The following is a 23,821-nucleotide window of genomic DNA, read 5'->3' on the forward strand; positions in this document are numbered from 1 at the left end:
AGCGTTTGACGCCATACTGTAACATCAAAGGGTTATCATTGTGGGTGAGAAAATGTTTGGAGGACCCGCATGACTCCCATTTCGATTGCGCGAAGAGTCGCTTCACAACAAGAACTTTGGACACGCTACGACTGATCGATGTGAAAGCAATGTGCCTGAAATCAAAGCAGTTGCCAACGAAATACGCTGCCCTAAGCTATGTCTGGGGCCCATCTCACCTTACACAACTGAAGTTGCACCAAACGGAAGTGGAAGCCATGTCAAAGCGCAATGCATTGAGGCGACGGTGGGATGAGGTACCAGCAACGATCAGAGACGCCATGGAAGTTTGTATCGGATGCGGCATTCGATATCTCTGGGTCGACGCTCTTTGTCTGATTCAGGACGCGCCAGATCTTCCACGACATCTGGACAAGATGACGGAGATTTATGATACAGCTGTCATGACAATTGTAGCAGCTTGTGCCGATTCATCGTGGACAGGCCTTAGCGGGGTGTCGATAGCACGCCCTATGTCGCAACACCGCGTGTCCATCGGAAACATAGCTCTCATGGAAGCTTTGCCACCACTGGGAGCTGAGCTGAAGAACGCACGCTGGACTCAGCGTGGCTGGACGTTCCAGGAACAAATATTCTCAAGGCGATGTCTGTTCTTCTTGGAAAATCGAGTGGTCTTTCAATGTAAAGATGGGTGGATTGACGAGAGCATCGACTGCGACTATAGTGGGCGGATTCTCAAACAAGCAATAACTTTGACTCGGATGTCTTTGCCAGCGAGCAGGGATGAGTTTGACTTCCTGTGCTTTGTGGAATGCTTCTGCAGACTTGAGCTTACGTACGATTCCGATACTCTCAAAGCGTGTACGGGCGTTATAGCGTGGCTCGAACAGAAAGGCACCCAATTCTTCTGGGCCACACCTACAGACCGTATACTGGACGGTCTTGACTTTGAGACTAAAGGACTGGAACGACGACCCGGCTATCCTAGCTGGTCCTGGCTAGGCTGGCGGCGACCGCACGCTCAAGATAAAAGTTCCCAAGAGTTCTTTTCCAGCAGAAAGCATGTGGAAATTAAGGACTTGTGCAAGATCAGCATTCTGTCACCAAACAATGATCTAAAGAGGGAGGCAGCGGACTTTGAGACACTGCAGCTGTCGGCGAATGATCTGGATAAGCTCCTCATAATGGAGGCTTCTGTCGCGGAGTTTTCAGAACTGGAAGGAGCATTATTATGTCGCGATGACTTGGAACATTCCGACATTCGGCCACACTTAGTTCACAATGACGACGAGGCAGGCAAGATTGAGCTGGTGGGTCTTACGCAAGAATTCGAGCTCATGATTACTCCAGACCCACTCTATGTGAACTGCTTAATCATTAAGACAGATGTGCGGGGTTTGTCTGAGCGGATCGGCGTGGCACGGGTCGAGCTGTCCAAGTGGCTAACCGCTGAGGCAAATGACCGGGTAGTGTATCTTATCTGAATCTTGAGGGCCGCAAGATTTTGGGCTCCAGAACATTGGCGTAAACACTATGAGGTTTAGCAAGATATCGCTTTTGGGTTGCGCACACTTTGTATGAACTAATTGCGTTCTGAGTGTGACATGAACACCTGAAAGCGACATGCATTTCTCTCAATGGTACAGGAACTTATGGACGTGAGTATGTCAGGCAGGCAGTGCCATAGGGTATCGACGCGGGTCTGCGTCCCGCTCCTGGCGAGGCGGCTCGGTTGGAGTTCTGGGACGGCATTTGGCTCCGCAGGGGTGGGATGTCAGATGCGCTATACCCGATTGAGCGTGCAGAGAACTCCCCGTGTCCCTGACTGGCACGTGGAGAACACGCAGCATTCTGGCGATGCAGCTGCGAAGGAAGGCTCTTGTGGAAGAGAATACGATACATATAGCTCTTACTATTGATTGAGCACATAGTCGCAACATCGCGACTCCACGAGGCGGACCGTTTCGTAGCTTCCGTTGCCGGTCGCGCGTGGGAACGGGCCTGACAGGCACCCCGCGTACCCTTTCCAAGGTTATTTCCACGGGGTTGGCACTACGTCCCGTTCTCATGGCATTGATCTTCATGACTAGCAATGCGCCGCCTTTTCGATTACATGTCAAGTTTTTTTTCCGGCGTATTCCCTCCGATGTTTGACACCCCTGGGGCCGCCATGTGTTGACCCGGCCTTTTGCCACGATCCATCGCTCGAAGGCGCAGGTCCTTAGCCATCCATGAGAACCCACAGTAAGACCGGCAGATGCACATGCGTCCGAATATCGATGGAAGCCAGGGGTCTACATGTACAGACCGTACCACGCATGACGATCTCTTGGCAGCGTTGCGATGAGGGCCTATAAATCGTTCCCAGGAAGGCTTCATGGTTTCTTCCGCACGCCGTCAATCCTTCAGCTTCGCAGCCAGCCGTGATCCGTACGGGTCAGCAAGCAAATTTATCTTTGTGGTAATTCTCGTTTACCTCATACGTAGTCAGACATGCTTTCATTCATCGCTCCTTCGTTCTTTGGCGCTGCGGTGTTAGCAGTGGCATCAGCCCAAACCACATACGACTATGTCATTGTTGGAGGAGGCACCACGGGCTTGGTCGTTGCGAACAGACTAAGCGAAGATCCCAAGAGTGAGTACCGAAAGGTGAAGAGGTGCTTCGAGCAATGAGCTGACAATTGTTTACAGAGGCGGTCCTGGTTATCGAAAACGGCGCTCTCGACAATGGCACCCTATCCAGCATTCCCGGCAACTCGGGCGGCCTCAACCTTGCTGCTATGTACGACATCTACAGCGCACCCGTTCCCAATCTTGGCAACCAAACTTTCCTAGTAACAGTCGGCAACGTCGTCGGCGGCGGGTCCTATGTGAACGGAATGCAGTTTGACAGAGGTGCTGATGCAGACTATGACGCGTGGGGCCAGCTCGGAAACAAAGGATGGGATTGGAAGGGGCTGAAACCATACTTCATGAAGAGCAACGACTTCGATGCGCCTTCGAAGAAGACAACCAAGGCTTTTGGTATCACCTATGATGCCAAGGCTTACGGAAATGGCCCGCTGAAGGTGTCGATACCGGACTACCAATTCCCCGATATGAAGACTATCTATCACTCCTGGGATGATGTCGACATTCCGCACCCACAGGAGGGCTTTGCAGAGCCTGTCGGTCACTACTGGTCACCGAACTCAATCAACAAGGCGACTGATATGCGTAGTACATCGCGCACTGCGTACTACGATCCCATTGTGTCGAGGAAGAACCTGAAACTTTTAACAAACGCTCATGTCGATGAGATTATGTTCTCAAAGAACAGAGTAGGCGCCTTAACCGCCACGGGCGTCAAGTATACTCCAAAAGACACCAACAAGCAAGTCGAAGCCACTGCCGCAAAAGAAGTCATTCTTGCTGCTGGTGGCGTGTTTACACCACACTTGCTCATGTACTCTGGCATTGGCCCAAAGGACGTTCTGAAAGCTGCCGGTGTCACCGTTAAGAAGGTAAGCACGTCAACCTCGAAAAATTTGAACAGGGCTGGAGCCTACATCGACGTTAGGACACCTACTTTGCAGGTTTCCATGTTGATGTAGGCTGCAGACCTGTTCAGAATTCTCCTTGTATGAGGTGTAAGGATGGTGGTGATGATCCTGAGACCTGTGCTGACATTTCCTAGGATCTCCCAGCCGTGGGTTCAAATTTCCAAGACCACATCGCCAACTACATGAACTTTGACCTTCAAAACCTGAATCCAGAGAACATGAACGCCCTCGGCACAGATTCATCCTTCAACCAAACAGCTTACGATCAGTACTTGAAGTCGCGCACCGGCCCATACTCTGTTGGCAAAGCCAACGGTCTCGTCTTCATTGCACTACAACACTTCGATTCCTCGTTCAAGAAGACTGTTGCCAAGATACGATCTCAAGTAGCTTCCAACTTCCTCCCGGGACGCTACGCAAAGGACAAGAAGCTTCTCGCCGGTTTCAAGAAGCAGCGCGACATCCTTGCGAAGCAGTTCTCCGGCACTGACGCCGCTGTAGGCGAACTTGTCATCCAGCCATGGGGTTTCTCTGGTATCGCGAACAACAAGCCCTTCTCACGAGGCACTATCACACTCAACAATACACATCCTGCCGCCTATCCGATTGTCCAATGGAACACGTTCCAGAACCCTGTTGATGCGGATGTTATGGTAGCCCTTACACGATACAACCGCGCACACTGGGCGTCCAAGGAACTTGCGCAATATAACCCTGTGGAGACAGCTCCTGGCCCTCAGTACCAAACCGATGAGGAGATCATCCAGGGCGGTGTTGCCTCGGGCTCACTACAACCCACATTCGCGCATCCCAGTGGTGGGTGCAGTATGATGCCTGAAGAGCTTGGTGGTTGTGTAAGTGATGAATTGCTGGTGTATGGAGTCAAGGGATTGAGTGTTGTGGACGCAAGTATCATTCCGATGATTCCTGCGACGCATCTACAGGCCACTATGTACGCGATTGCGGAGAAGGCGGCGGATATCATCAAGAAGAGGGCCTAGGATAAGAATAGCTGATACGTGACCGAAAATGCATTTACTCATGTCTTACAATGAGCTTTCAAACTACACTCGTCAAGAGACCCGATGTTCGACTCAGGATCGATCGTCTTTAGGGTTTGATAAAGCCCGATTTCGCTTCCGCACAGATAATCTCAACCGCCTTCTCCGCGAAAGCATAGACAGCGGTCAAGATGTTCCCTCGTGGTATAATCGGCAAAACACTAGCGTCGCAAACCCTCACATTCTTCGTTCCGTATACTCTCAGTCGTTCGTCAACAACGCCCCCTAGGTCCTCTCTCATCATCGAGCAAGTGCTAGAAGGATGGTAGTTCGTTGCCGAATTGATAGGAAGGATCCCTTTCGCATCTTCAAGCGACGTCACTGGGTGGGGAAAGCTTCGAGGCAATCGTCTTCCATTTGGTTTTGCCATAGCAGTAAAGACAGGCTTTTGGAAGAGCCTCTCAATGAGACGGAGGTGGCGAGCGAAGATCTCCACGTCAAGAGGATGCGATAGGTAGTTAAACTTGATCTCTGGCTTGAGCGAAGGATCGGAGGAGATATGACAGTTTCCGCGCGAGAATGGATGCGCCAACATGGCAACAATGGTGATGTAGTTGCCATCGACCACAGATGGCGTGTTTGGAGGCATCGATTCGAGGTCTCTGTGACGCTGTGAACGCAGCATGAAGGTCGTGGCTGTTGCTTCGCTAGGGCTCTCGACGGCCTTTTGGATGACGGAGTACTGGGCTTTGAGGCTGGGGTTGCTCTCTGCTTCCACCGAATGCTTGACCATTGCAACCAGTTCCTCCGTCTCTGAGTGAGTTTCTAGTAACTGCAGTGGCGTGAAAGCGAAACTGTACGCTCCTCCTTCAGCCAGTCGACCCGTGCGACTTTTCCCGTACTCTTCTAATGCCGCCCTTTGCACCATAGGGTCTCGTAGTCCGTCGTCACGAGTTGGAGTGTCGTCTCCAGCTTCGATGGACAGACCGCAGTTCAGATGATCCTGCAAGTTCTCGCCGACGCCTGGCAGCTCGTATAAGAGTGGGACATTCGCGGCCGCGAGGACGTCTTTGGATCCAATACCTGATCGTTCCAATAGCGCGGGAGACTCGAATACGCCTGCGCAGAGGATAATCTCTCGACCATCGATCAGATACTCCTCGCCTTCGTGTGTGAAGTGAACGCCCGTGGCATTAAGCTTCCCTTCGGCGGTCAACGCCTCGTCAAAAGCAATCTTGTCGACCTTTATGCCGGTTCTTATTGTCACATTGCCCCGTTTCAAGGCGGGCTCTAGGAATGCTTGGCCTGCGTGGCTTCGCTCGCCTTTTGATGAGTCGATCGCATTGGTGACAGTGACTGCGCCAGCATTGCTCTCGGCAAATCCTGTAGTGCCCGTCGGATGACCTAGCTCCTCAAAGGCTTCCGTCCAGCGAGATTGGAGATAGTCCATGGTACGCGGGTATGATGTCTTTATACCATCGTCAAGTTTGGGTTCGGGGTGTTCTGCCTGCCATCGGCTGTAGCAATCTCCCATGCTCTTTGCACTCCACTCTTCTTTCCCCGGATCTGATAAGAGCTCATTCGCGATACGGTCTTGCCATTCGTGATTAGGGAACACCACACTATGACTATTGATCGCACTGGTTCCCCCCACCAACTTCCCTCTCGGATGCTTCACTCTCCTGTTGTTCAGACCTGGCTCCGGCACGGAAATGTATTGCCAGTCGTACTCAGATGACATCAGTTTTGCCGATAGACCGGGCGTTTGGACTATGGCGTCGTCGCGAACATGTTCCCCGGCTTCCAGAACGAGGATTCGGCGATCGGGTAGCCGCTGCGAGAGACGTGACGCGATCAAGCATGCTGCTGATCCTGCTCCTACCAGAATGAAGTCGAAGGTCTCGGCCTCGGCGGTGTGATCTCTGCCTGGCATTGTTAGAGCAAAGACGGTGGATGTTGAGAGATGGGAAGCGTGAAGCCGCGCATGGCTATACGACCACTCCATAATATGGTTAAGCATTGCGCCCTGACCGAACAGCAGATAAGCACTACAGTATACTAGCAGAGTTAGGTAGGTGTAAATGAACATCAGGAGCCTCATGCGCGCCTGGCGCTTGTGCCATTCGTTCAAGAGGAGCCTAGGCCCCCAGACCCGCTGCTTCAGTAGTAGTACGTGCAAACTACATTAATTTACCCGTCGAATCAGGCCACTATTGGCAGTAAAAAAAGAATGCGTACTGATAGCATGCATCTAGAACTTGAACTACGTGTCTTAGATGTCGTGAGAGGAGGAGTTTGCGGGGTTAACGGTAACGGCGTGAAAATCAGGGTCCACGGCAGCACGTGGGCCGCTGCTTCCACGTGTGGGTGACAGCGGCAGGTGCAAAACTAACCACAACGTACAGCCGTGGTAGAAGATGCAAAAGCCAGACTAGATCCTAGACAGCACCATAGCATCCGCACATCAGTTGGTTGGAATACGTAAAGTACCGCCATATTCAATTGTTGTGTGTGCAGACATGGCCCCAGGGCTGTCACCATTGCCCACAGTCTGATCACGCCTGATGTACCGTGTCTCTGCCCTGCCTTCGAGTATGACGAATGCCCTCGTGCATATTGCTCCACCAAAATTGATGCGCAAGCGATATAGGTTCTGTGGACGACAGTCTATCCACCTAGGTATTATCGGCGGTCTCGGGGATACAGGCTCGAAAGAGGTGCGATACCACTGGCAATGGCAGGGAAACGCTCGAAACGAAGAAGTCGTCTTTGTTGTTGGTGCCGTTGCGTGCTAATGCGTTTGTTGACGAGCGTAGCTAGAGAGCTTGTAGGGGATGGCTGGTACGAGGTTGGACGTCACAGGCTCGACCTAGGCGCATCAGCTCGTCCAGCCAGGTTGGGTGCGCGTTGAAGTCGTGCGGTGCTGGCTCGAGCGAGGCCCACACATTGCGCACGTTGATACTTCACGGTGGAAGTATCTCTTCCCCAAGACAAGCAAAGTGATGTCTTTGGTGATGGGCGTAGGGCGCGTATTGGGTTGAGGAAGCAATTGTCGTGGCAAGGGGAGCTGCCTGGGCGCAGCGCGTTGGAAGCTATTAACGCGTTTGAGCACGGATCACATCAGATATATGTACCAACACCGATCACTGTTCGTCGCGTCCGTCAATTCTCAGACTATTCGCATCGTTCAATCTATGTAACACACAAAGAAACGCATATCGCATTCTATGTACGACCCATGGCGGCTTGATGGTATGCGCTCTTCTTTCTGATCGTCGGCCCATAGCGATAGAAGATCCACGGGATAGGCGCCATAGCCGTGGCGACGAAAGCCAACAGACTAGTTCCCCACGGTACACCCAAGCTCTCATACAACCGTTTCGAGAAGAGCGGAAATGCTGCACCAAAGAGTCGGCACAGAAGTCCATTTGCAGCAAGGGCACTTGCCCCGTATATACCATAGCAATCGGTAAGATACGCAGCAATATCCAGAAAAGCCGTCAGAAGACCGATACCCAGCGGAACCCCAGCCAGAATGGGCACGACAGCCGGTACAGACGCTGTTGCCGTCCATGCGAACCAGAAGAGCCCAATAGGTGTTAGCCATGTGAAAGCTATCTGCAGTGGGAAGCGTGCTTCAGGCTGCGGACCTAGTTTGCGCACAAAATGTGTATGGGCGCGATTTAGCAGAGGTGATAGGATTGTTGGAAGAGCCATTCCCATTGCCAGGCCTGTGTATCCAACGCTCATCTTGGCAGTTGACCAGCCTCTGTATTCCTTATAGACGATGGGATAGGCGACGAGTACGAGACACATGATTCCGTATAGGAATGCCATGTACGTTGACAAGGCCCACACGATGGGCTCGGTGAAGAGCATAACCCATGGACGAACCAGGTTATCGCGCGCGCGTTTCTTCCAGTCAACATTGGAGAGGTTGCCACCAGCTTTGATTTGCTTCGCGCGGACCAGTTGTGGGGCGTACGTTTCTGGGAGGAAGAGGAGGGCGCAGATGTAGGTTATGCCGCCGAGGATCATGGAAGTCCAATAGCCCCTTACGGTATTGTTAGACATTGTTGAGAAGTTTCGTAGGAGAGGGAGTTGCTCACCATTGCCACGAAGCGTACTGCGTAATAGGTCCGCCACAGATGGGGCCGATGACAAAACCTAAGAAACTTGCTGCGGTAAAAAGAGCGAGTGGGACAGCTCGCTCATGTGGAGCCCACATGTCAGTGAGGGAGCCTGCCGTGTTGGTAACTGCAGGATATTAGCACAGTATGGGTGCCATCTCTCTCTATTCGTTCTCGTACCTGTCGGCGCTCCCAAAAGGCCTCCCAAGAAGCGGAAGAACAACAGTGTCTCGATGTTAGGCGCTAACGCGTCTCCGATATTGGATATGACGAAGAGTCCAAACGCGACTCTGAGAATCGGGTTTCTTCCCAGCATTTCAGACAACGGTGCGAAGAAGAGAGGACCAATAGCAAATCCGAGGAGAAAGAACGACACCGCAGACGTGGACGCGAGTACCGAACATCCGTAGAAATCTGCGACTGCCTGGATCGAGGCAGCATGCACACCGGAGTAGTAGCCCATCGTTGCGGACATCAGGATCACGATAATGGACAAGGGCCATTTGCGCAGTGCCGACCAGTTGAGCGGGTTCTCATCGCCGACCAAAGCCTGTGAACTAGCTCTCTCAAGTGCAGTGCTATGAGTCGAGACATACGAGTCCGCTGAAACAGGTAGAGGTGGTTTAGACTCCATGGCGACGAGAGTGAACGAGACGATGTGCGCTGAGCATCTTCGTCACGATTTGGAACGACCAAGTAAAAAGATGCAGCGCAAACGAACCTCAGTGCTGGGGACACGGTGAACATGCGATTTCGCGCACGGACGTCGCACGTCATCGCGATGGGTGCCTATTGTCGCACAACAATAACCAGAACAAAGGAAGAGGCACAGTCATCGCCCAAAGAAGACAGGCGTAGCGTTTACAGCGTGAGGGATAAGGAAGCGAGGCGTGTAGAGAGATTAGCGCATGGTTTCGTGCACATATCGGCGATTGCCCCGCACTAAAACCGCGCTAGCCCTTCCCGCGGACCCTGCCGCTGCACCTCGTTCTAACTACATCTCTCTTACAGACTTGTTAATTACCTATATCTCTACAATAAAATATTAAAAGCTAAGCACGCATTTGCATCTAGACAGCGTCACTATATTTAAAGAAAAAACGATACGCTAAGAGATTCTTAGATAACGCCTGCACACGCTGCATTCTTTAGAGCGTTCTGGCGATGCCAAATGTAGTAGGATACTGTTTGTACTACGATTTGCTAACAAACTAGATCTAGCGCCATTTTCCTTGATTGGCTCAAAAACCGCACAATATTTCGAAAACTGTTGGTTAGGATTCTATCACGTGATTCACCCACGCTAGCACTAGCGTCGCCCTAGTAGTATTTATACAGGGCTTCCTCCCTCTTCTATAGAACAATCACATCTCTTCTTGTTCTACAAAAACAACCTATATTCAGGGTTTCTCGAGGGATTGATGGCTATGGCCAACGATCCCCTCGCCCATTGATAATAGAAAGAGCCAGCGCACATCCAATCCTCCTATTCCTCACTCAAAGGAATATCGCGGCCGCACTTGTCCGCCCAGTACGTTCCAAGGGCGATGAGCATCCAGCTATCTGCGTTGTCATACGCTTCTTCGCCATCATTCTCCGCCAAGTCTGCGCATCGCGCCGATCCGTATGCGTAGTCCTGAAGTCGAGGCTCGAAAACTTCCACGCATACTTCTGCCTAGAGGGGTCGACTAGGAAAATCAGGGGGCCAAATACAAAAAATGGGGCCGAATATGATTCTCCTAAGGATTCGCTGCTGAGCGTTTATTTTGGGTGCTCCAGCGAACCAAGTCGTTTCATGATTGTCAGCTGCATCTTACTCGGCCCCATCAACGACTTTGAACTTCAGCCCGCTTTCCTCTGACTGGATAGGAATCGGTATCCAGCATTTTGAATCCTCCTTCTTGTTGAGGATGATCCCTTCCCAATCCTGCGCGGTGGAAACAGTCAGCAACTGCCCGACATTGGATGGCCAACCCTAACAATAACTCGGTGACGTACCTTCAACCCGCCATACTTCCAGCTCCACAACGTCTTCGGATTACCAACCGTTCCACTTGGCGCCCAACGCAACCAATAATCCCGCCCAGAGCTGACCCCTCGTTGCCAAGCAACAGCCTGATCAAGCTGTAACGTCACGCGCCGGCTGACTTCTTGTCCGGGAAACAGCTCAATCCATCCCTCAGCCTCGCTGACAACATAAGTCTGCGCCGCTGCGTAATGGCTATCGCTCGAATCGATGAACCGCCCGTTTGCATCTCTTGGCCGCCGTAAACTCACATTGCGCCATTCAAAGGGAAGGCGATGTTCAGGGAGGTTCTCAGGCGAAGCAAAGATCTGGTACTGGCCCCAGTACACTGCGTTCTCGGATAGTGGGCCTCCAGCTTTAGGACCAAGCAGGTGTAGAACGATTGGCTGGCTAGGTACAAATTCAGGAGTCATTGTGTAGCATAGCGTCGCCGTGAAATCCAAGGTTCCATCCCTGAGAGACAGAGTGCTGGCATCCGAGAGTCGAAGCGTGAGGCGAGGACATACGGCACTGTACACAACATCAGATCGGAGGAACCCCTTTCATAGACACATAATAGACACCCGAGATCAGGTAGAGAATAAGGAAGCGCCGGTAGAGAGAACATACAGTTTCTCCTCCTGCAGCGCGCTCTTCTGGCTCCGATACTCCTCCAACGCACGTCGATTCTCCGTCTCCCCCGCTTCATGCCGAAGAGACTCTTCATCACGCTGTACAATCCTCGTCGACGGTCTTTCAGGCCAAGGGGTTTGCAGTATTGCGGGAATTGAGGGCACCATCGTGTAGATGGCAGTATTAATCTTAGGAGCTTAACTTAGCCCACAGTATCGGTCTTGGGTATACGTCGTAAAAGCTTAAGACTTAAAAAATTCCGTACAACAAATATGTGGTGTTCCAGAGATAAGAAAAACGAATAATCTTGCTGTGTCGTGCTGGGCAGGATATATCACTGTGGCACGTTGGTGCGGGGCGCTAATTGGTCAGATTCTACGTCATCAAACCTGTTCTTAGGTTAGTGGCTAGCGCCACACGAGTCTGTAGGTGTAGGATGCGGGACGGGAAGAAAGGCACAACGGGCGGCACCTGGGTGCAGGGAAAAATCGAACACTCACTTAAAGTTTACAACTCTGTAACATTACAATAACAGCCTTTTAAAGAAATAAAAATCTTTATAGAGAACTTACTCTATATAAAACTATAAGGTAAAGCTTCTTAAATAATTCTAAGGCTTTTTATTTTATTATATAATATATATTAATAGTTTAATAGTGCCTTAAGTCTAATTTAGTTATCTTTATAGTAAAATAATGTTAAAAGATATTTAAAAAATATTAAAAGACTTTAAGCTAGTTCTCTTTAGAACTACTAAATAATTTTAATATTAATTTAGTATATATTACTATAGTAATATAGTTATTTTAGTTTATAGTATAAACTTATTTTACACTTATCTATATAACTTTCTTTATATTATAACTAGAAATAACTAGAAATAATTAATATAATATATAGTAATAGGTATACTACTAACTAAACTTACTATATTTATTCTTAGCTATTAATAATAACCTTATTTTAATTCTATAGCTAATAAGAATAATATAAAAACTACTAATTATAATATAGACTTTAAAGGTAACTATAGTATAACTTTATAGTATCTATTTAAGTAATAGTATTAGAGAGTATAGTATAAGCTAGAAACGCTATATTCTTAGTATTCTAATTCTTAATATTTATATAATAAATTCTAGCTAAAGTACTACACTACTACTAAATAGTAGCCTCTATACCTAAAGATAGCTTTATCTTAAACTTTAGAGTATATATAAAGTTATAAATATTAATAGTATAGGTAATTAGTAAGTCTAACTTCTTTATACTAGTAATAAAGTAATCTTTAACCTAATTTATATCTTTAATAAAAGAATATTTATAAAAAAGCTTATATATCTTACTAATAAGCTCTTTAAAAGTAAGACTAGAAGAGAAAATAATAGAAGGCTTTAACTTAAGTAAATATATTTATAAACTAGTAATAACTAAAGCTTTAATAAAAGCTTTAATAAAAGCTAGAATAGAATCTTTAATAGTATAAACAAAGTAGCTTTTTAGATATTTAAAGATACCTCTTAGAGTGCTTAAAATATTAAGTATTATATTACAGATAATATTTATATAATAGCTACTAGAATAGCCTTTAGAATAGCTACTATAATAGCTTTCTTTTTAATATAATTAGAGTAACTTATAGAGACTTTAGTAATAGTAACGTAGTAATAGAAGTAATTAATTAATAATAAAGTAGTTTATAAGCTTTAGTAAGTAAAGTAATATAACTAGTAATAAGATTAGTTTAATATTAACTTATAATTACTTATAAGACTTATAAGATAGTAATTTAGTGTATATATTAGTATAGCTTTTAGTGTTAGATTTAAATTACTATTAGCTTTTTAATATATATTTAGAGTTCTAAAAGTTATAGAAATATAAAAAATAGAAAAAGTATACTTTTACTAAACTATTAGTATACGCGTTCTAACTATAAAGCTTTAAAATATATTACTCTATTAGTTATAAGCTAATAAGCGTATATAATTAAATTATAATTCTCTTATAGAGTTTTTTTATAAGGTATTTAGTATTATAATTTTTTTATAAGGTATTTAGTATTAGAATAGCTACTTTATAGGCTTAAAAGATTTAGAAGCTTTAACTACTTTAGAGATAGTAGTACTAAAGCTCTAAGCCTTAGCTTACTTAATACTATACCTCTAAAAGTAAGTAAAAGATTTAGTTATATATTCTTTAGAGTACTAGTAATAGTTCTTACTTCTTTAGAATTAGTAGCTCTTTAAGCTATAAGTATTACTACTTAAGATTTAGATTTCTACTTAATAATTAATAGTTTAAGCTACTTCTTAGTATTATAATAGTATTTAATTTTTCTCTATACCTAAGTAGTAGATAGAACTAAAAGAAGCGTATAAGAGAAAAATTACTTTTATTATTAATATTAGTAAATTTATTAATATCTATCTAATTAGTGTCTAGCTCTATACTATTATATATTAGATCTAGTATAATTACTATTATAGAAAAAACTCTTAACTAGTAAATATTTTTATATATTATATAGTATTTATAAAGATATAGAAAAGGTAGAGTAAGTAGAGGTAGAGTATATAACTAAAGCTATATATCTAAGATAAGGTATAAAGAGAGAATAGAATAATATAATAAGAATTAAAGTTTAAATAATAATATAAGCTATAAAAGAGAAATAAAAAAAGAAGAATAAGGTTTCTATTAATATTGCTCTAGATAGTAAGAAAGAAGCCTTTAATACTCTACTAGTAGAATAATCTTAGATTAGGTTAGTATTTACTTATAGTGTTTAGAAGAGTAAGTTAAGTTATAGACATACTATAGTATTTCTAATAGAAAACTAAATTAGCTCTTAGACTTATTTAACGCTTACGCTAGCTAAGGTAGAAAAGCTAGAAATACTTCTACTTAGGCTATAGCCTATATAATTAAAGAGGTTTTATAGTAAGTTAGTATCTAGAAATAGTATTATAAACTACTAAAATTAGTAGCTAAATTACTATTAGATTATTTAAGATAGTAATAAAAATAAAATATAGCTTTTACCTAATAAGAATTATCTACTTATATACTACTTTTAATAACTAGAGAATTTTAATAAATAAAAGTATATAAAAGAGAACTATAAGAATAGTAGTACTTACTTACTTAATTATATAGAAGATTAGTAGAATTAGTATATTTTTTATTCTTCTTAAAGCTTACACTAAAAAGTATAAACTTACTCTAGTATAGATACTAAACGTACTTAGACTAAGATTAAAATTATAATTATATAACTATATCTATTACTACTCTATATATATTCTTTAAGTAGCTACTTATTTACTCTAAGAAAAAGAAAGGTAAAAAATATTAAGAGACTAAGTTTACTAGTTCTTTAAAGATATATTAGAAGGTTTTCTACCTAGTGTATAAAAGAGTAACTAGTATAAAACTAAATAGAAAAATAAACTAAAGTATATATAAGGTATAAAAAGCTACTCTTCTAAATTTAGTATTATATAAGTATTTATATCTAACGTAATTAATAGGTACTAAGAAAGCTAGTAAAAAGGTATAATTTAAAAAAGATTAGTTAAGATAAGATCTATATATATATTAAGAATCTAGCATAAGTACTATAAATAAATCTAGTAATAACTAAAAAGAAATATCTTTATAGACGCTATAGAATATAAGTCTAGCTCTATCTATAACTAGGTAGATTTATAGTAAATTAGCTCTAGACTTTTCTTAGTCTTTACTACTAGTATATATAAGTTATACTACTATAGAATTCTAAGAGTAGCTTTTATTAAGTACTACTAAAGTTTACTTTTAAATTTATAAAGAAGTTTCTTAGTATTAAAAACTTATATATAATTATTTTATACTAGAACTTATACACTTACTAACTTTTTTCTAAGAAATATTTTCTCTTTCTCTAAAATTATATATAATAAAACGCTTCTCTTTAGTTTATATCTCTTTTTTCTTAGCTTACTTTTCTATAATTAGATATTTATAGCCTATAATCTAATCTTTTTAGAGAAATTAAGTAGGCTAATAATTCTACTAGGCTATAATAAGCTACTATTATAACTAAATTAGATATTAGATAATATTTCTATATTTTAGAAAGTAGTATAAACTTTATATAGTTAGAGTATCTCTTCTAATAAGCTTTTTTCTTACTCTACTCTACTACTATAGATCTAGACTTTAGATAAGATTATAGAGTTTACTTAAGTTACTTATCTTTATTTACTTAGATATACTAGAAAGAAGGCGTTTAATAAAAATAGTAAGTTAATCTATTCTATATAAGACGTATAATATAGAATATAGAATTAATATAGTATATAGATAATATTAGTAAGACTATATAGAATCTAATAATAGACTATACTAGTATATTAACGTTCTTAAAGTATTACCTATTATAACGTATTATAGTTAATACGTAGGCTATTATATAAAGTATCTAGCTCTAGCTAGCTCTTATATAAGTAGCTTATACTATAAGCTATTTAATTAATTATTACTAGCTATAATAACTTATATAGAAATAGTCTATATCTATAGATAATAACTCTTCTATCTATTCTCTACTTAACTAATAAAAGTAACTTAAATATATAGTTCTAAATATAATAAAACTTTCTAAGTATAAAGCGCTTACCTCTAAAATCTACTAAGAGAGATAGTGTTAATAGTACACTCTTCTTAAAAATATTAAAAAATACTAGAAGTTTAAATAGCTTATACGTAATATTAAGTAGTAGCTTACTAGCTTAGAATCTAAGAATAATCTAGAGCTTATTTATAATATTATACTTTTAGCTTAAAAGAAGCTAGCTAACTTAGTTTTATTAAACCTAGAGACTACTATAGAAGAGAAGATAAATAAGTATAATAGAGCTATTTATATAGTTACTCTATACTATAGTATTAAAGAGAAAGAAATAAACTCTATCTAAATAGAAAAGTAGAGTAAGAATACTACTCTACTTATTAAGAGCTAGCTATACTATAATAAAAAAGTATTAAAAGTAGCTAAAATCTTAGTATTTAAAAATAAAAAGCTAAAGATATATTTTCTTTACCTAAGTAATAAAGAACTACTATTAGTATAATATATACGTTTCTTTAGTACTTTAGGTAATCTTAGTAAGTATCTTAGGTATAAGTACTTAAAGTATATTAAAAGTAAAAAGAGTCTTAGTTACAATCTTTATAAAGTACCTCTATTAGATAAGATACACTTATAATAATATACTTAAGAAATTTATAAAACTATATTCTCTAGATATTTATATAGTTACTACTAGTACCTAGAGTATCTATTAATATATATTCTAAACTATTAAAGCTACTCTCTTTATATACTAATAACTTAGTACTATAAAAAAAGAATAAATATTACTTTTATTTATTTAGTAATTATCTAGAAGTAGTTCTTCTAGTAAATCTAGCTATAAAAGATATTTACGTATTCTTTTCTTATTCTTACCTTTATATTTATATACTAATTACTCTTTAATCTTAGCTATATTATATTTTCTAACTTTTCTTTTATACTTTATATAGGCTTTAAAATACTTTATAATCTTATATAGAGTAATATAGCTACTATATTTAAACTATTTCTATAATATTAAGCTCTACGTCTAAGGCTAGTTCTAATTCTATTAATAATACTCTATATTAAGTTTAAAGTGTATAAAGGTAAGTAAAGATAGATTAAGTATTTTCTTAAAATAGAATACGTAAAAATATATATAGTACTATATTAAATATAATTTAATTTTTATCTTTAATTACTCTACTCTTAACTAAGAAATAGTAATTAGCTTAGTATTATACTTATGCTAAACACGTAGAGAGCGTTAGCTATAGTAGAATTACTAAAATAGGCTTACTTTTAAGTTTATCTTATTAGTATAAGCTATTCTCTAATCTCTTTTCTTTAGGTATTATTAGAAAATAATATTCTATTTTAGTAGCTAGCTTAGCTATATTACTTAGTATTTTCTTTTATAAGTTTAGTAATAGTAGTCTAAGAATCTTCTTAAGTATTCTCTAAGGTTCTACTATAGCTCTAAAGGTTTTACTAAGAAATATTACTATAGCTAGGCTCTACTCTAGTATAGATAGCGTAGTAGCTAGTTAAAGCCTATATTATATATAGTAGACAAAGTAGATATATTAAAATTAGATATATATTACCTAGTTAGGTATAGATATTATAGATAGAATAGCTAGAAGTAAGTATATAGATTATATTATTTATAGTATTCTAGCTTAGCTTATATATAGATTCTTATATAATATTATTAGTAATAAAGCTTATATTTCTAATAGCGCTTAGTATATAATAATATAGCTTTTATAGTAGTATTAGCTATAGTTCTTATAGTAACTTTAAGATAATTAGAAGCTAATAATATTCTAGTAGTAGTTATTTTAAAGGTATAAGTTAGAGCTATTAAAGATAGGTAAGAATAAAAGTATATTAAAAAGTAATTTAAAAAGTATATTAGGTTTAGGTTTTCGCGTATAATATAGTGTAGTAGAGAATTTAGTTTTTAGTAAGGTATAGAGTATACTAAAGAGTAAGAGTACTAATAAAAGTAGTTATTAAGATTATAATATAGCTTTATTAACCTTAGTAGAGTACTAAACTATTTTATCTAAGATTTATCTTTATCTCTACCTTCTAATAATAGTAAAAAGACTCTATCTAAGTTAGACTTATAGTATTTAGTTACCTAACTATACTATTTATTAAAGTAACTAAAAATAGCTAGAAGCTAATTATAGTAGTAGTTTAAAATAACTTTAGTGTATACTAATTTAAAAGTTTACTAGTTTATATAGAAGAGTAACTTCTAGTAGTAGTCTAAGTTATTCTAAATAAGATTATCTCTACTATACGTTCTATAAACTAGGTTATACTTATTACTAGGTATATAATAGTCTCTAAAGTTAATAATAATAAATTTCTTATCTCTTTTAAAAAAGCTTTAGCTAATATTTAAAGTATCTAAGCTTATACTAGTAGTAATAAGTAGAGCTTTCTTAATATTATAATATATATTAAGAAGTTATAAAAAGTAGGCGTATAGAGTATAGTAGTTTACTATATTATAAGTTTAAGTAGAGTTAGCGTACTTTACTATATTAATAGTCTACGTAGAGTTATTATATTACTTATCTTAGAAGATAGTACTAGTTATTATACTAAAGATATATAAATAGCTATAGTATTATACTACTACTTTAGACTATTTATAAGCTAGAGTTCTATAAGTATTAAGATTATTAGTATTATTAGAAGCTAGTATCTGCTTAAGACTTATTAGGTTCTAGTAGTACTTTATAGTTACTTTAGACTTTACTTAAACTTTACTTATCTAGTAAAAAAATAAGAAAGATACTCTACTAGAATACTATACTCTATTAGCTAGTAGATAAGTAAGTAGAATATAATACTACTTTTAGATAGTTAGAAAGTGCTAGAAAGGTACTAGAAAAGAGGTGTAAAGAGAAAAGTAAGAGCAAGATTAGATACAAGAGTAATTTAGATAATTATACTTCTAATATATAGTTAAACTTATTAAGAAAGAGAATAGCTATCTATACTAGATTATAAAAGTTTATAAAAGTTAAGAATAGAGTAGCTAGAGCTATATATAGTGTATAGGTTAGTAAATAACTATAGAGTTCTTAATTAGTAGAATACTATAGCTACTAGTTAGTAACGCTTCTTTTATAAAGCTATAGAAATATAGCTATTATATATAATACCTTATATAGAGCTACTATAGTAAAGCTAGAATAGTATTACTTAGAGATTATAGATACTATATACTATATTATAATACTTAGCGTTATAAGATTAGAGCTTACTACTATTAGTTTTAAGAGATTTAACGTACTTAGCTCTTTTTCTTACTACTATATCTTTATATATAATTATAATAGTCTATAGTCTTAGCTAGAGCTACTCTAGTATAAGTTAGAATAGTTTATTATAGCTATCTATATATATAGCTTAGTCTATCTTAGATAGCTAATTTAATATAGTATATCTTACCTTCTTACGCTATTATAATAATAAAGACTATATTACTAATTAATATTAAAAAACACTAAGCTATACTTTTAATTATATAATCTCTTATACTTTATATATTAGATTTTATAAACTAGTAATAGTGTAAGTACTACTATAAACTCTTTAAACTTCTTCTCTTCTACTTAAATAGAAATAATTAGTTTAGCTCTAACTTCTATAATATTAATAGAAAAAAGTAGATAAACTTTCTACTTAATCTATTCTAGCTTAGTAATATAAAGGCTCTATAAGTCTAGCTAGATAATAATATAGTATATATACAAACTACTTTAAAAAGCTAGATAAGTATATATTATTATTTAGGTATATTCTATAGAGTAATAAGCTACTTTAGATAGCTAGGTAAGCTATAGATAGAGTTTCTAAGGCACTTAGATAGTATTCTAAGTGCCTATACTATACTTACTTATATTAACTTCTAGAGCTTTAAAAGTAGAGAAGGTAAGTATAGATATATAGCTAATACTTTTAATAGAGATATTATAAGAGTTTTTAATATACTAATAAAGGTTCTAGAGTATAATAAACCTAAGATATTTAAAAGTATAAAAAGATATAATAAAGTACTTTTAAAATAGTTTTAAGAAAAGAATATAGAGAATTTCTTTAATAGAAGAGAAAGTAGCCTATTTCTTTATAATAATAATCTTTTTTAAATAAGTACTATTAGTACTACTAGTCTATTAGGTTATAGAGAAAAGTATAAAGAAATATAGCTATAACTTAACTAAGTAGAATTAATTAAATAAAATTAGTAGAACTTAGCTATACGTATACTAATAGTAGTATACTATATTTAGTTAGTTATACAAAGCGTAATAATCTCTACTTATAGTATAGTGTACACTTTATTATATCTATATTTAAGAGAAGTTTAGTTTCTCTATCTAAGTACTATAACTTAAACTTCTCTTTACTATCTACTAATTATAGTACTTATATAGAGAGCTATTAGTTATATAGCTATATAATAGCTTTATCTCTAAGATATACTTTTCTCTCTTTAAGTATACGTATAATAATAGTAATCTTCTAGTAATACTATTATATAATTAAGTGTAGGTATTATAGATAGAATAATTAAAAAAAAGTATAAGTTATATTAATTATAGTATTCTAGCTTAGCTTATATAAAGGTTATTACTAAATATTATTAGTAATAAGATTTCTAACAGCGCTTAGCCTATAATAAATATACACTACACTTTCTAAAGCCTAGATATAGATTTTACTATTCTATATTATACTAGCTAGTTTCTACTTTCTACTATATTTATTATATAAAACCTACTACTCTATTCTATAACTTAGACGCTATATAAATTATAATAGTTAGAGGCTTAATCTTAAACTCTAGTAAAGCTAAATAGTATTACTAAAAGTAGATAATCTAGTTACTATATTACTAGCTCTATACCTTTATTTTCTATAGAGATTAGTTTATTAGTATATATCTTAAACTATTAATTATTTTATTTTATTAATAATCTAGAAATCTTTACTTTTATTTTATTTAACTCTCTACGCTATTAACTTAAATATACCTAGTAAATTTTATCTAGTAATAGAGAAGATTATCTAAAATAAGTCTATAAAGTATTATAAAGCTTACTACTACCTAAATTATATAGAAAAGAAAAAAAAACTAAAAGAGTTAGTAAAAGTTGCGCTAGAAAACTAAAGACTAGATTAATACTCTTTAACGCTAGGTTTAAAAATAACTATTTAATAGTAGACTATTCTATTAATAGCTATAGAATAAAAAGCTTAGGTAAGATAATATATTACTATAAGAGTAGCTACTATACGTATTAGTAACTATAGAAGTATTAAAAAAGAGTATAAGTTTATAATAAATTTCTTTCTATATAGAAAGTATATATCTAATCTTTAATATAGCTTAGTGTCTAAGTAAAGTAATAGTAGTAACTCTAGTAGTGTATAGGTATTAGAAGGTATAAAGATATATTACTATAAGAACGTAAGGTAGTTAGTATAGGTAAGAAAGTATATAGATATTAGTTTAGTAGAAAGAAGTTCTATTATAGAGAGATTCTCTTATCTAAAGTATTATATAAAAGTCTAATACTAAAAAGTATAAGTAAAAGATAAGATAGTAGATTATTTAATAATTCTAAAAAGCTCTTATTAAAAGACGTTTTCTCTCTAAGTAATTCTTAGGTTATTAAAGATCTAATTTATATAAAAACACTTTATACACTAGTATAAACCTTCTTTTTCTAGTAGTATAGTTCTATTATACTATCTAGAACGTGTTACTTACTTATAGTATAAAGAAAAGATAAAGAAAAAATATAGAAAAGAAAGTATAAAGTAAAATAAATAATTAAGTAGAGATGTTAGTAATATATTACTATAGTATAGTTAGTAGCTAGATTTTAGATAAAATAAGAAGCTTATCTAAAATCTAAGTACTAGTAATATTACTAGTATATCTAGTCTACTTTATATTTTATCTACTATAACATAGCTTAAATAAGCTAGTAGTAGAAGCTAATAGAGCTAGTGTTAGTATCTTAAACTAAGAAGAAAGTAGTAGAACTAGTAGTAGTAATATTATTAGAAAGTATAAGAAGCTAGAAAGTAATAATAGAGTAGATACTAGACTACTAGCGTAAGCCTAAGAAGTTTTAAATAGAAAGAAAGAAGTAAATATAGTATTAAAGTTAGCAGCGTTATAGAAGTAGTAATAAATATCTAGTTCTATATTAATCTTATTAATAAGACGTCTAATAGTATCTTCTATACTATAATTATAATTCTAAATATACTACTATCTCTTATAAGAAGAAGGTATACCTTTATTAGTAAAGAAGAAAATATCTAAATATTTACTATTAGTACTTTTAGTAAAGGTAGCTTTTTTAAGCTCTTTAACTACTAGCTATAGTATCTTAATCTCTTTAATAACGTACTTATACTCTTTCTAAATATACTCTAGAATACTATTCTTATTCTTACTAAGAAGTTTATAGATTTTCTTACGTATAAGAGAGTTATTCTAGAAGACTTACGTAAGAATAGCCTTCTAGATCTAAAAGAAAAAGTTAATATATATATCTACTAGAAATATCTACTTAATACTACTATACTTATTATAATATCTAGATAGTATTATAAAAGGTACTATAAGATTATAATAAGCCTTTAAGATCTTATTATATATTTCTATAGCTAGAATCTCTATAACACTTTAGTGTACTATAATATACTATAGAAGAATTATTTAATAAATCTTAGTTACTAGTTTTATAAAGCTATAGAGCGTTATAGAGTAGATAATATAAACGTCTTCTTCTCTATAAATAGACTTCTTCTACTTTATACCTAGCGCTATTACTTATACTTCTTATATCTAATTAATATTATTATACTATTCTTTAATAAGGCTAGTAGAATTTTTCTTAGTAGTCTTACGCTATTATAAGTATAGCTCTACATATTAATAAAAGCTTTCTAAGACCTCTATATAGTTTTAAGAGTTCTTATTATTAATTAAAACTAACTCTTAAATAATATCTATACCTTAATCTTAAGCGTAGGTAAATACTAGATTAAGATTAATATAGTAGAAGAACGTCTTATTACCTAGTATAGTATACTTAGCGTAGTAAGAGTAGAAAACTATAGTGTATTCTTTACAAAGTACTAAGTAGAGTATCTAGTAATAAAGATTAGTATAGATAGCTTATTAAATAAGAGAATAGTATATAATATAAAGCTAGCTAAGGTTCTTATTACTATTAATGCGTTAGAGGTAGTAATAATATATATTAAAAAATTCTTTAATAATTTTCTTAAGTTTTTTATTATTAAAGAACAGCTACTTAAAGTTCTCTATAGTAATATTACCTTTCTACTTAAAGTCTTTTACTAGCTTACTCTAATCTATCTTTTTACTAATCTTCTTCTAGAAAGAAATTAGGTATAGATTATAAGCTATCTAAGAATAAAAGTAATAGCTAAGAAGATTAAAGTTTTATTTACTAAGCTTATACTACTTAATAAAGAAAATAGATATAATTAAGTAGGTTTAGAGTTTATACTACTTATCTTAGAAAAGATATAAAAGAAGAAGAATATTATTTATAGCTTTTATATTTATAGCTTACTTAAAAAGATCTATATAGGTAGCTATTACTTATATATAAGTCTAATAGATATAAGTACTATTAATTAATAAGCTATTAAAGTAGTAACTAATATAAACTTCTTAATACTATACTTAGATAACTTTAATACGTTTATAGTTATTAAGTTTAGTATACTTAGAGTAGCTATTAAGAATTAGTTAAAGAAAATTAGAAGTTCTATCTAGATATTTATAGTTCTTAGCTATAGTTAAAGCCTTAAGCTTATTAGAATTC

General features: G+C 36.5%; 3 protein-coding genes across 3 annotated transcripts; 1 reads left to right on the forward strand and 2 right to left on the reverse strand.

The window, feature by feature from the left end:
* Nucleotides 1-2,493: 2,493 nt before the first annotated feature.
* Nucleotides 2,494-4,543, forward strand: J4E79_010738 (uncharacterized protein; the record flags this gene model as incomplete). Its single annotated transcript, XM_049359571.1, has 3 exons — nt 2,494-2,635; nt 2,692-3,503; nt 3,677-4,543. The coding sequence occupies 3 exons, from the start codon at nt 2,494-2,496 to the stop codon at nt 4,541-4,543; spliced, it is 1,821 nt and encodes a 606-aa protein (XP_049206102.1).
* A 109-nt stretch (nt 4,544-4,652) lies between these two features.
* Nucleotides 4,653-6,476, reverse strand: J4E79_010739 (uncharacterized protein; the record flags this gene model as incomplete). The annotated part of the gene is made up of 1 exon (XM_049359572.1): nt 4,653-6,476. One exon carries the CDS (start codon nt 6,474-6,476, stop codon nt 4,653-4,655), a length of 1,824 nt encoding a protein of 607 aa, XP_049206103.1.
* Nucleotides 6,477-7,768: 1,292 nt separating this feature from the next.
* On the reverse strand, nt 7,769-9,307 carry J4E79_010740 (uncharacterized protein; the record flags this gene model as incomplete). Its single annotated transcript, XM_049359573.1, has 3 exons — nt 7,769-8,597; nt 8,671-8,800; nt 8,854-9,307. The coding sequence occupies 3 exons, from the start codon at nt 9,305-9,307 to the stop codon at nt 7,769-7,771; spliced, it is 1,413 nt and encodes a 470-aa protein (XP_049206104.1).
* Between the last annotated feature and the right edge of the window lie 14,514 nt (nt 9,308-23,821).

The sequence above is a fragment of the Alternaria viburni genome (genome assembly GCF_023758015.1).
Source record: "Alternaria viburni strain BMP 2772 chromosome Unknown scaffold_32, whole genome shotgun sequence".
In the NCBI taxonomy this organism is placed as follows: domain Eukaryota; kingdom Fungi; phylum Ascomycota; class Dothideomycetes; order Pleosporales; family Pleosporaceae; genus Alternaria; species Alternaria viburni.